The sequence below is a fragment of the Hemitrygon akajei genome, chromosome 31 (genome assembly GCF_048418815.1).
Source record: "Hemitrygon akajei chromosome 31, sHemAka1.3, whole genome shotgun sequence".
Lineage (NCBI taxonomy): Eukaryota > Metazoa > Chordata > Chondrichthyes > Myliobatiformes > Dasyatidae > Hemitrygon > Hemitrygon akajei.
The window spans coordinates 31,972,696-31,987,095 of NC_133154.1; the positions used below are offsets into that span (position 1 = coordinate 31,972,696).

The window sequence follows — 14,400 nt, forward strand, 5'->3', positions numbered from 1 at the left end:
CAAGTTAACCTTCAGGGCAATCTACACAAGGACTCCCAAGTCCCTTTGCATCTCAGATTTTTGGATTTTCTCTCCACTTAGAAAAGAGGCTGCACTTTTTTCTTCTACCAAAGCGCAGGACTGTGCATTTTCAAACTTTGTATTTCATTTGCCACTTTTCTTGCCCATTCTCCTAATCTGTCTAAGTCTTTCTGCAGCCTTCTTGATTCCTCAACATTACCTGTCCCTCCACCAATCTTCATATCATCTGCAAACTTGGCAACATAGCCATCTATTCCATCATCTAAATCATTGATATATAGCATAAAAAGAAGCGGTCCCAACACTAATCCCTGTGGAACACCCCTGGTCACTGGCAGCCAATCAGAAAAGGATCATTTTATTCCCACTCGCTGCCTCCTACCTATCAGCCAATGCTCTTACCATGCTAGTAACTTTCCTGTAATACCATGGGCTCGTAACTTGGTTTAGCTGACTCCTGTGATATCTTATGAAAGGCCTGCTAAAAATCCAAATATACAACATCCACTACATCCCCTTTATCTATTCTAGTTGTAATCTCCTCAAAGAATTCCAAAAGGTTCATCAGGTAAGGTTATCCATTAAGGAAACCCTACTAACTTTGTCCTATCTTGTCCTGTGTCACCAAGTACTCCATAACCTCATCCTTAAAAATTGACTCCAACATCTTCCTAACCACTGAGGCCAAGCAAACTGGTCTATAATTTCCTTTAAATTCCTGTAATAGCGCAACAAGATCATTCACCTTATTTCTTGTACTCTGTTTTCTGAGATATAACACTTTTGAGTACTGTATTTGTTACCCTTTTTGATTCTGCATCCCCAATGCATACAACATGTCTTCTGCCGAGCAAACACTGGGGGCAGCACTGACTCCAGCTTGGATGCCGTACCACACTATCTCCGGCACTCCAGTGGAGCACACTGACTCCATCCCTCTCTCATGGGCGGCTGTAAGCAGGTGACTCCGCAGTTTGGGGCCTGGTCCTCGCTGAGACAGAGGCCAAACAGCTCCTATTTCTCAAGTATTTCCTTTTCCAAGGGTAAACGGGACAATCCATCAGCACTTCCATGATCAGTTATCCTCTTGAATTCAATCTTGCAATCACGTCCTCCAAGAAACAGAGCCCATCTCCACATTCATGCTGTTGCTGCTGTTAATGGAACACCTATCTGTGAATTAAAAATGAACACTAAAGGTTGATCAGTGACCATTAGTAACCTCTCTCCCATACAGGTATTGGTTGGAACAGTTTGCTCTTCAAACCAGACTCAAGGCCTCTCTGTCAATCTGTGAGTAATTTTTCTCTGCAGCGGTAAGGGAATGTGATGCAAAGGCTACGTGGGTGTTCACTTCCATCACTTATGACATGCGATATGACTGCACCTGTACCATAAGACGAAACATCACAGGCAAGTTTCACTGGACGACGTGGATCAAAATGTGTGAGTGCAGTGTCTGACGTCACTGTTTCCCTTGTTTTTGGGAAAGCCACCTCACTCTGCTTTGTCCATTGCCATTTCTTCCCCATCTGTAGTAATGAGTTCGAGTGATGGAGCACAAAAGTAGGGTTTGGCAGGAACCTACTTTGACAAATTTAATAATTGACAAATCCAAAAAAAGACGCAACTGTGACACATCCTTTGGCCTTGGAGCATCCACCACTGCTTGAATTTTCTCAGCATACTTGTGTGTCAGTGGTGTGACCACCGTATGTGATACTTGGTTTAAAGAAATCACATGTTGCATCATGCTCCGAGCCCATAATCCTCTGATCTTTTTAACACTGTCTTGAGATTCTGGAGAGGTTCCTTGTCTTCCTCACTGGTTATCCAGGTAACAGTGAGCAGCCTTGCACCACCTAGTCCATAGCTTTCTGCCAGAGTAGGTGCAGATGCTATTCCAAAAATAAGCCTATTATAGCAATAAAGTCTTGTGTGAGTGTTTATGGTGATAGACACTTTTAGACCAGGTTCCTCAACCTTTGTATGCCATGGAGCCTCACCATTAACCAAGAGGTCCACGGACCCCAGGTTGGGAAGCCGTGCTTTCGACTCTTCTTCAAAGTTCAAAGTGCATTTATTATCAAAGTATGTATGCAGATAACAACCCTGGGGTTCATCTTCCCACAGACAGCCACGAAACAAAGAAAACCATGGAACCTGTTCAAAGAAAAATATCAACTCCCCAATGCACAAAAAAATCATGCAAACAGCAAAAAGAAATCGTGGAAAAACACCAAATTTAAACGCCAAACCACAAACCATCGTAATTCACAACCACCGACATTGAGTTGGGGTTTTGTTTTAAAAGGCTGGTCTGACGTGATGACGTTATTATGTAAAAGGTTTTTAGCATGTATTTGTTATGTAAGGTTTGGAGTTCAATAAAATATGTTACAGGGTTCGTTAAACATAATACACCTCAAGCCGTTTTATTTGTGAAAACCTACATTGGTGACCCCGATGCTTCAGGACAATTCCAGAGTTAGAGTATGTCATTGCTTTGAAACTGCTGGAGTTTTAGGAGCAAACTGCCATTGCTGGTTTTATTTGCAGAAACCTACACAGGCATATTCAGTTCAATCTAACGCTGTGTCATTCATTAACTTCAGGCTGCCGGGCCAGATGCCCTGATCAAAATAGCAGCAAAAACGGAGTGACCAGAAACCAGAAACACATTATAACATGAACTACAGAGCCAATCCACAAAGCGCATTGATTCAACCGGGCCCAAGACCCAGGAGTCTGGCAGCATCGAGCGAGAGGAAGTGAGGCCATTCGAACACAGGGACCTTCCTCCGGGAGCAGCAGACAAGAGGGGGAGCCAGATCAGTCACCCGCAGGTAGATAGCACTGAGCACCAGCTCACCACCTGCTCTCATCCTCGATGTTTCTCTATCTTCCTCTATCTCCCCTCCAGGTTTCTTGGCCTCCAGGTCACTCAATCAGTCCGTAAACACCCCATCAAAATGTAGATCACAGGCTTCAAAAATAGCGGAACCACAGTGAAAGAAAAACAAGTAGAAAGTGAAAGCTGAAGGGTTTCGGCCTGAAACATCGACTATACTCTTTTCCATTGATGCTGCCTGGTCTGCTGAGTTCCTCCAGCATTTTGTGGGTGTTGCTCAGAGTTCCAGCATCTGTAGGTCTTTGTGTTTGTTGAAAGTGAAAGTCGTATTTTTGTCTGGAGGATATCACCCTTGGTTCGCTGGTGCCAACTAGGCTTCATTTCAAAGACACATTTTCCTTACTTCTAGTTTTCTCTGATTTCTATTTTGTATCTGGGTATTTGGGGGTCCCCAGGTTTAAATTAACAGGGAACAATTCTATTGTATCTGTGTGATCTCCATCTGTAGATAGGCTCCAGCTAAGTCCACTTTGCTGAAGTGTTTCTCTTCAGTAAGGTTTGCAATGATATCCTCTGTCTTGGGCAGAGGGTATTGATCTACTTTCAGTATTGGGTTAATGGTGATCTTAAAATCACCATAGATTCGGACAGACCCATTCTTCTTGGCTACTGAGACCACTGGCGTTGACCGTGGGCTCCACTCAACCTGGGAAAGAATTCCTTCAGCCACTGCGATCTAGCTCACTGGTTTCTTTATAACAAATGGAATAAGGAACCGGATGTGCTTTGTAAAACTTGAATGTGGCATTTCCATTTAGCGCTATTTTACCCTTGGTATGTTTGACTTTTCTGTGCCATCCTTGAACTCTGCTGTGGCGTCATTCAGTACCTTCCTTAATTCACTTTAAGAAAGGCCCTAGCAGAGATATTTAAAACATCCTTGGCCTCAGGTGGGGTCCCAAAGCACTGGAGGATTCCTAATGTTGTTCGGTTGTTTAAGGAAGATATTCTAAGGGACTGGATATGAGTATTTGGATAAACAAGGACTGATTAGGGATAGTCAACAGTTCTTTGTGCATGGCAATTCATGTCTAACCAATCTCAATTGTATTTTGAGGAGGTTACCAGGAAAGTTGATAAAGGGAAGCCAGTGGATGTTCTCTACAAGGCATTTGATAAGATCCTGCATGGGAGGGTAGTCAAGAAGGTTCAGTCACTTGACATTCAAGGTGAAGTAGTAAATCGGATTAGACATTGGCTTTGTGGGAGAAGTCAGAAAGTGGTAGTAGATGATGGCCTTTCTGACTGGAGGCCTGTGTCTAGTGGGGTACTGCAGGGATTCATACTGGGTCCATTGTTGTTTGTCATCTATATGAATGATTTGGATTATATTGTGGTAATTGGATCGGCAAATTTGCAGAGGGAAAGTGGACAGTAAGGATGACTATCAAAGCTTGCAGTAGAATCTGGATCAGCTGCAAAAAGGTGCTGAAAAGTGGCAGATAGTATTTAATGCAGACAAGTGTGAGGTGTTGCACTTTAGGAGGACCAAACAGTTTTTATACAGTGACCGGTAAGGCACTGAGGGGGGAATCTGGGAATATAGGTCCATAATTTATTGAAAGTGGCATCGGAGCTAGATAGGGTCATAAAGGCAGCTTTTGACACATTGGCCTTCATAACTCAATGTATTGAGTGCAGATGATGGGATGTTATGTTGAAATTGTATAAGATGTTGGTGAGGCCTCATTTGGAGTATTGTGTGCAGTTTTGGTCACTACCTACAGGAAAGATGTAAATAAGATTGAAAGACTGCAGAGAAAATTTACGAGGGTGTTGCTGGGACTAGAGGTCCTGAGTTACAGGGAAAGATTGAGTAGGTTAGGACTTTACTCCCCACAATGCAGGGCGATTTGATAGAGATATACAAAATTGGGTTGGGTCGATAGGGTAAAAGCAAGCAGGCTTTTTACACTGATGTTGGGTGAGAATTGAACTAGAGATCATGGGTTAAGAGTGTAAGGTGAAATGTTTAAAAGGAACATGGGAGGGAACTTCCTCCCTCTGAGGGTCATGAGAGCGTGGAATGAGCTGCCTGAGGGAGAGGTGGATGTGGGGTTGAGGGGTTTAAGGCCTATGATCTGAGTGCAGGTCAATGGAACTAGGCAGATTAATAGTTCAACACAGACCAGATGGGCCAAAGGGCCAGTTTCTCTGGCGTAGTGATCTGTGGCTCTCTTTGATGGCAGTAGACTGGTGCCGGTGATGTGTAGGGTAGTTTTTACTGCCCATTGTAGAGCCTTCATCTCTGCCACGGTGCAGTTTCCGTATCATGTAGCGATCAGCTTGTTAGGATGCTCTCTATCTGCAGTGAATATAGGTGTGCACAGTCCAGCTCTCTTCCACCTTCTCAGAAAGTAGAGGCATTGGTGATCTTTCCTGCTTGTGTAGAATGTGTTCTAGGACCATGAGTGGTTGCGCTCTCAGGAGTTTGAACCTGTTTACAGTTTCCAATGACTGCTGCGAAGAGGGACGTGAGTGATGAAAGTTTTGCTAAATTTCAGAACCACCTACTTTGTCTTGTTGACATTAAGGAAGAGGTTATTTGCCTGGTTCTAGGCCCCAAGCTCTTCCACCTCCTCTCTGTAGATCATCCCATTGTTGTTGATGAGCCCCACCACTATCATATCATCAGTGAACTTGACATCAGTGTTTGGTCGTGCAATCCTGGGTGAGCAGTGTGTATAGCAGTGGGCTCTGAACACAGCCCAGGGGAGTACCATGTTGAGGGTGATGGGGAGGATCCTGACTGTCTGAGGTATGAAGTCTAATACCCTGTTGCACAGTGGTCACCAAAGCAGCCCATTATCTAGCTCCGCTTACTGAGCAATTCCTTTCCTCTGCTAGTGTATTTGTGACTCACTCTCCACCCCCATCCAAATCTTGTGCACACTAGGAATTACCTGCAGCGGCCATTCAACCTACCGACCTGCATGTCTTAGGGATGTGGGAGAAAGACGAGCTCAAAGATATCTCCAACCCAGTTACAAAAGCAACAAGAAAAATAAATTGTTATAAGATCTTTTATTAATTCTTATAGAGGAGAAACATCACAAGAACCAAAATAGAAGCAGTTTCCTTGAGCTCATATACACAAACGACAGCTAAAGATACAAAACTAGGTGTTTCTGTCATCTTTATATCATACATTATTTCAATATATATAATTATGTACATTATCACACCATAATGCCATAAATACACATTTTCATCCTCTCTGTCCCATCCCCATCATTCCCAGAGACACCAGCCTCTGAGCTATCTTTGGGACCCTGTAGAAAAATTTGGAAAGGACCAGTTACCCCACAGGATCTCCATGGAAACCTGGAGGTACAAGCTGGACCCTTTAAGTATACAAAACAAAGATAGTTACCCCCAAAAATGGAGAGTTACTGCAAAGTGCACTGGTGAGAGGAGAACAGCTCTTAATCGTCCACAGAACAACCAACGTGCACGAGCCTCTTCTCATCTCATCTGTGCAAGACTGTACCCCGATGTACAGCGTGGAGTGGACCATCCATTTACATCCAAAGAATGGGGCAAGAGGGTGACTACTTTTAAAAGGGTACCTCAACTTGTACAGGAACATTGTTACAGACAAGACTACTAAAGGCGCAGCATTTCTCTTCAAACCATTGCCTTACTCAAGCAGAACAGCCAAAAGAAAAAGAAAAATCAGGAATCTCTCCTGTTTAACATTGAGGGGCAACATTGCTTTCCACATTGGAACTTGAACCAGGAAGATGCTCCCTGTGAAGGCAGTCAGGAGAGAAAATATTCTTGTTCATAAAACAAAAAAAACCTACAACTCAGTAAGGACTCATTGGGCTCATTAGCTTGCCATGGTGAATGTGGAGCCCACATACTTAACGACGGATAATTCTGCCATGGTCTCAATATGGGCAAGGAATACTTAACAACCTTGATTCAAATACTCCACTGAGGATTTATCTACCCTCTTACAAGCAATGAGCAAAATAAAATCTAGGTTAGTGTAAAAAGAATTAATATGTTAAACCAGGGTAACACACACAAAATTCTGGAGGAACTCAGGTCAGGCAGCATTATGGAAAGGAATAAAGAGTCCATATTCCAGACTTTAGGGTTAGGGTTTACCCTTCATCAGAACTGGAAAGGAAGGGGGAAGAAACCAGAATAAAATGGGGGCTGGGAGGTGAAGGAATGTGATGGGTGAAGCTATGTGAAGAAGGTAGGTGGGTGGGGGAGGGGGATGAAGTGAGAAGTTGGGAGGTGACAAAATTTAGACAAGATTGGATCCATTTTACCTCTGCAGCTTAGTGGAAAGTTACTTGCTCCTGAAACCATCAACCTGGCAACATTTGCCTTTGAGAAGCATTTTTCAGCAGAGCCATGGGTTGAGCTACTCCAGGTAGAAAAATTGGTTTGATTGGGTCAGTAATTGACTGGCTACCATAAAATACCCTGGAGTAGGCAGGTGGGATAATGATTCAGAGGGAGCTTTCTGGTTAAAGAGGGTATGTTGTACCAGTCCAGCAAAATATGGAAATTAATTTTATTTAGAGGGAGAGCATGGACAGACCCTATCAGCCCAAAGAGGTGTGCTGTCCAGCAAGCCTCTGCTTTAGCCCAAGCCTAATCACAGGATAATTTACAATGACTAATTAACCTACCAATGGTAGGTCTTTGGACTATCGGATGTAACCAGAGCACCCGGGGAAACCGATGGAGAGAAGGTGCAAACTTTCTTAGAGGATGTCAGAACTGACCTCCAAACACTGGCACCCCAAGCTCTAATAGTGTCACACTAACATGATGGGAAAATGGATCTGGTAGGTTGCTCTCCTGGGAATTGACATGGATGCAGTAGACTCGAATAACAGCCTTCTGTTTAAAAAGGAGAAAATTAAATTCTCTGGTTGACTACTGGAGATTAGGATGATACAGGACTTGAATATTACCCACTCTGGGGAAGGGGAGGGGTCGGTAAAAAAAAAAAATTTTACACGAGGTTTACCAAGGTAGAAGTCCAAAAAATAATAGACAAGGGTAAGAAAGCCATGAAGTGTTCAGTTCCACAAAAGAAGAAAGATTCCCTTCTTTACAGCTTTCAATTAAGGCACATGATGCCAGGATCTAAATTTGTAAAGGAAAAGAAACTCCATCTCGGTGGAGAATGAGGTCAGGCCAACGTGTAGCACAGATGAGATATCTGGCTTTCACGGGGGGGTTGGAATTAAGTTCGGATACTGCAGTGAGGCAGGAAGGAGCACTGAACTGACTTGGCAAGCCTGTGGACTCACCTTTGGGGTTTCTGCAGCTCAGCCTCATTATTTGTTCACTTTACTTGTCCCCTTTTGTGCATTGTAAGTTATGTGTGGTTTTTCATGGATTCTATCACATTTCTTTGTTTCTCTCTGTGGTTCCTACAAGAAAATGAATTTCAAGGTTGTATAATAAATTTATTTTGAACTTTGAATTCCTGTGGCTTCTGAAGGGCATGATCAAGGGCAAATTTTTGGGGTGTGAAAACACACCCTGGCCAATGGGTAGTAGGTGCTCTGTAAGCCTGGACCACCAAAACTGGCCCTGAGATAAAGATCTCCCCAGATCCCATCACCAATCCTCTGCCATCTCTTCCCGACAAGACAAACATAGAGCCCACTACATTTGCACGTTGACTAACTACATTAAAAAACAGAACAATTCCAAAACATTAAAAAAAGAAATGCTTAAAAATTAGCAGTAGAAATTCTGGCCGCATTTCACAAATGAGTCAGATTAAACAGAAAAGTAGGGGGCTTCTGGTACACAAATACACCAGTGTTACAATGTTCAGAACACCAGTAGTGGGTGATGCTGGATGAAAATTTACTTTGCTGGTTAATGATTTAGTAACTCAGATCCATACTGGGCAGCCAAGTACTGCAGGACAAACAAGCAACTGCCCAGACCTGCATTGCCATAGCCTCATTCACATCCTTCTTGGACCACCCCCAAAACACTTCACAGTCAATCAGGTGCCTAGTGCAAACTGGGGTGGTGTAACTCTTCAACACGTCCAACTTATGGCACTCTCTCAACAAGCAACAGATCCATCTACAGGGCATTTTCTTTTTAATTTGCCTCATTTTTGGAAAGGGGAGAAAGCCCGCTGGGATCTGACTACTGCGAGCCTCTTGCCACAGAACAAGTGCACCTGGACTATTCCTTGTGTTGCCACTGCATCCCAACTCACTGCCTGCAGAAAGCAGGAGCAAAGCATTCCAGTTTAAACCCTTGAGGAGAAAGAATGGCTCAGAAGTGGGCAGAAAGCCAGATTGCAAGAGGAAGAGTAACCTCAGCGGACATCTAATAGCTGGGAAGGAAGCCAAATGAAAGGAACCAAACTGGATACCAGGGAGACAACAGTAGTCTCAGCCATCTCCCAACAGATGCACATTCCGCCATGTGGCTGGTTATGCCTAGACAGGAGGACGGGCCATATCCCAAGCAATGTGTGTGGGGAAAGAATCATGTGGTGTTGGGAGGGGGTTGCTGAGGCACAGAGTGGAGATGATTATCCGATACAGCACCGCTCATGGAAAGCGGTTTTGAGGTCCCAGTAACAACAATGCCCTGTGTCTTACCTCACTCTGTGCAGAGCAAGGAATCTTTGGGAACTTCCAGTTAAATCCCTTGGAGAGAAAGAAACAATGCAAGCAAGTGGTAAAATTTCCCTTGTGTCCTCCTGCCTGAGCTCCAGAAACCAACAGTATTGAGCAACACACACAAAATCCTGGAGGAACTCAGCAAGTTCAGCTGCATCAATGGAGGGGAATAGACAATCAACGTTTCAGATGAAGGGTTCTGGCCCAAAATGTCGACTGTTTATTCCCCTCGATAGATGCTGCCTGATCTGCTGAGTTCCTCCAGCATTTTGTGTGCACTGCTCAAGCTTCCTAGAAACTGCAGAATCTTGTGTCTATGGATACGAATGGATCTGTGTATTGGATATATGTCATCTCCTCTCACTATGGAATTGTGTTTTGGAATGGATAGCCAAGTACTGGCCACAGACCACCAAATCTGGCCCCGAGATAAAGATCCCCCCCAGATCCCATCATCAATGTGCCATCTGTCCCCCACAAGACAAACTCAGAGCCCACTGCGTTTGGTTGTCGACTAACTACATTAAAAAACAGAACAATCCCAAAATGTTTAAAAAAAAAGAATTGCTTAAACTCTAAAACAATGCCAAGTCAGCCAGGGAGAGTTCTTAACCTTCAATCAGAGATCCAAGTCTTCATATCCAAATGCAACTCACATTTGACCACAGATCGATGGGTAAAATAAATTTGGAAGCCAATTTCCATCAGATGTACAGACCAGTTGCTTTAGTTTGACTGAGCAGATTAACTAGTTCCCAGTTTTTTTGCTGGTAGTCGGCGACAGCCCTTCACAGCCTGAGCTTAGGAACACAGTCGGGTGAGAGGCTGCTTACTGCTGGTACACACCATACCACCCCCACCCACACACCCCAACCCCGTCCACGACTCCTCCCACTGGAGGGCAGGCTCAGAATTCATCATCAGAGCTCAGCAGGAGGGTCTTCTCTGTGTCACGGATACTGGCAGTACTATGTGTGCGAGAGACAGTGTGCCCCTTGTGCCAGGGCGTGCCGTGCTCCAGGGTGGACTGCTGGGTGTACTGCTGATAGGCAGGCGAGAAGTTATGAATGGCGTCCTGCACGATGTCGTGGGGGTTCATGGTCTCTTTCAGGCTGCTGGAGATGCTCTTCATCGGGGCACAACGGCCTGGAGGAGAAACCAGGGGCAAGTCAGCACTCAAACTACTCCTCCTCACATTATTCATTCCCTCCCTCACACCGTTCAATACCTCCTCCCTCGTCCCCTCCCCACACTGTTCAATACCTTCTCCCTCGTCCCCTCCCCACACTGTTCAATACCTTCTCCCTCGTCCCCTCCCTCACATCATTCAATACCTTTCTCATCCCCTCCTTTGCCACCCCATCCCCTCCCCACACTTTAATACCTCCTCCCTTATCCCCTTCTTCACACTGTTCAATGCCTCCTACCTTGCCTCTCTCAAACTCGCCCTGGCTTCCCTCACATCCTCCAGAATGACCTTAAATGCATCATCTTTTGGTCCCCAATGGCCCATTCCTTATTTTGAGACTGATATCAATTCTAGACACCCCGGCCTGGGAAAACATCCACTCCATAGCCTCTCTGGGTAATTCTGGTCCTGATCACTTCTGATCTTCATTGTGCCTTGTTTTTGGTATCACTAGGGATGCCTGCCCCCCCCCCCCCCAACCCCAGCCATTCCCTTTTCTCTCTTTTACCTTCTGAGAGAGGATATAGGAGCTTGAAAATCTAAAGGTCTTGACTCAAGAACAGCTTCCTCCCCACTGCTGCAGACTCCCGAGCCAATCATCTCTTCCACATCCCCCTCCCCGGTGGTGCTGCCTTGTTTGACTCCACCTCTGACAGTTATTCCACTGCCACTTTAGCAGTTCCTTTCAAACACCATTCTCTTATCTTACACTCATTTGTATTTCTCATTAGCATGTATGCTGCTTACTCTGAGTAACACACACACACACACACACACGCTGGAGGAACTCCTTCAGTCAGGCAGGACCTATGGAGAGGAATAAACAGTCACCATTTCCGGCCAAGAAACCCTGATAAAGGGTCACAGCTGAAACGTTGATTGTTTATTTCTTTCCATAGGTGCTAGAGGAGCAGGCCACATTTTGTGTGTGTTACTCTGTTATTCCAGACCTCTCGTCTTTGTGATTCACTCACCCTGAGAGGTTCACATAGGTAAGGAATTTCATTGAGCCCTGGTATGTAGGAGAAATTAATCAGAATTGGGTTTATTGTCACTGACATGTATCATGAAATTTGTTGTTTTGCAGCAGCATAGAACACAGGACAGTACAGCACAGGAACAGACCAAATAAATCAGTAACTAATCTCTTCTGGATACACAATGTCCTTATCCTTCCCCTAATATATCTGCCTCTACCATCAATCACTCAAGGAAGGGTGTTCCAGGCACCCACCATGTAAAGGTTTTGCCCCTCACCTCACAACTCCTTTGAAATTACCTCCTCTCACCTTAAAACCATGCACTCTGGGTTTAGACATTTAAACCTTCGGAAAATGATACTGTCTACTCTATCTATACCTCTCATAATCTTATAAACCTCTTATTAGATCTCCCCTCAGTCTCCACCAGTCCAGAGAAAACAACCCATTGGTCCAAACTCTCTTAGGAGCACATGCCCTCTACTCCAGACAGAATCCTGGTAAACCTCTTCTGCACCCTCTGCAAAGCCTTCCTATAATGTAATACTCCAGATGTGGCCTAACTACAGTTTTTGGTGTCTTCCCCCTTCCTTTCCAGTCCTGAAGAAAGGTTTCAGTCCAAAACATCGACTGTTCATTTTCACACACATTGCCTAACCTCCAGCATTTTGTGCACATTGCTGCAATTTTATAAAGCTGCAACACAACTTCCTGACTTTAAAACTCAATGGCTTGACTAATAAAAGGCAAGCACGCCACATGCCTTCTTAACATTCCCGTTAACCCGTGTAACCACTTTCAGGGAGCTAGGAGCCCCAACCCCAAGATCCCTCTGCTCATCAACACTGTTAACGGTCTTGCTTTACTGTCTCTTTACATTTGACCTACAAAGGTATAACATTTCACGTGGTCAGGTTAAACTCCATAGAAGGCAAACCAGTTCTGCGGAAATATTTGCCAAGAAGACCATGATCTCCTGTGTCATATGACATGGCACATAATAATAATGAACCACCAATTCTGCATCCATATCTACAAATGATCTATATCCTGTTGTATTCTTTGCTAGGCATCTATATACACTCTATGTTACAATAAGAAACGTGTGTATTAAAAATGAAAATGAGTAGTGCAAAAAGAGCAAAATACTGTGGTAGTGTTTATAGGTTGGATCATTGTCTGTTCTGAAATTTGATGGCAGAAGGGAAGAGATGTTCCAAAAACATTGAGTGTGGTCTTCAAGCTCCTGAACAATCCTACTCGATAGTAGCAATGAGCAAGTATTCTTCAAAATTCAGGGTTCAAAGTTGTTCTGCTTCATCCCGCCATCCCCGGGATCAATCTGGCAAAACTTTCCTGCACTCCTTCTGCCACAGGTAGACAAGGAGCCCAGACCTTCACAAAATATTCCAGGTCTGGTCTTGCCAGGGTCCACATCATTGCAGTGAGCTGATTTTGTTCTTAAGCAAATCCACATGCAATAAATATACCATATCACAGCATAAAATCAGGCCCTTGACCTCCATTAGGATCACAACCCGCCATATCCCCTCCCATCCATGTACCTATCCAAACTTCTCTTAAAACTTTGAAATCAAGCTTGCATACATCATTTGCACTGGCAGTTTGTTCTACACTCTCACAACCCTCTGAGTGAAGAGGTTTCCCCTCATGTTCCTCTTATCTATCTATGATGCCACTTTCAATGAATTGTGGACCTATATTCCCAGATTTCCCCCTCAGTGCCCAGCTGCTCACTAAGACTTACCCCCCTGGACAGTCCTACCAAAGTGCAACACCTCACACTTGTCTGCATTAAATTTAATTTCAGCCCAATGTTCAAGCTGGTCCAGATCCTGCAAGCTCTGATAGCTTTCCTTGCTGTCCACACACAGATTTGCTGAACTAATTAACCACATTATCACCCAGAACATCGATATAGAAGACAAACAGCAATGGACCCAGCACCGACCCCCATGGCACTCCACTAGTCACAGGCCTCCCGTCAGAAAAGCAATCATCCATTATGACCGGCTTCTCCCACAAAGCCAAAGTCTAGTCCAGTTTACTACCTCATCATGAATACCGAGTGACTGAACCATCTTGTCCAACTTCCCACACGGGATCCTGTCAAACGAGTTTCTAATCGCTGGTCCAGTGCTCTTGTCAGAACAACTGCAGGTTTCAAACGGGAAATTTAATTCACTTATTCACATGGTGCGAACATCACCAGCAAGTCCTGTCCATTCCTTTTAAATCTTTCCCCTCTCATCTTCAACCTACGACCCTCCAGTTTAGTTCCCTTTCCCTTGGAAAAGAACTGTGTGCATTCACCCTCAAAATTAGTACACAAAGGAATAAAGTCCTTGCCTGCCCAACTTCTCCCTATAACTGCCCTTCAAGTCCTGGCAACATTCTCAAAAATATTCTTCACTGTTCCCACTTAATGATGTTTTTCCTTTAACAATGAGATCCACTCCCACCTGACCTGGGACTTAGCTCTGCTTTCCTGTCTACTGATGTCATACTTAAGATATTCCACCTGCCAAGTCTATGCCAGCTCTCAGAACAATCCCATCAATTCCATTTTTCCTGTTTATTTCCCAGTGGTCAGTCTGCTCCCATCCCTACTCCCTTATTCTGCCACCAATTCAACAACCAATGAACTCC

At 44.4% G+C, this 14,400-nt stretch overlaps 1 protein-coding gene across 4 annotated transcripts in view; it reads right to left on the reverse strand.

The window, feature by feature from the left end:
• Positions 1-5,941: 5,941 nt before the first annotated feature.
• Positions 5,942-14,400, reverse strand: part of LOC140719126 (transmembrane protein 184B-like) — a 96,274-nt gene continuing 87,815 nt past the window's right edge. For all 4 annotated transcript variants that reach the window (XM_073033517.1, XM_073033520.1, XM_073033518.1 and 1 more), the window contains one exon: positions 5,942-10,707. In XM_073033517.1, coding sequence (XP_072889618.1) covers positions 10,469-10,707 — 239 coding nt within the window. In that variant the 3' untranslated portion in view covers positions 5,942-10,468. The remainder of the gene's footprint in view (positions 10,708-14,400) is intronic.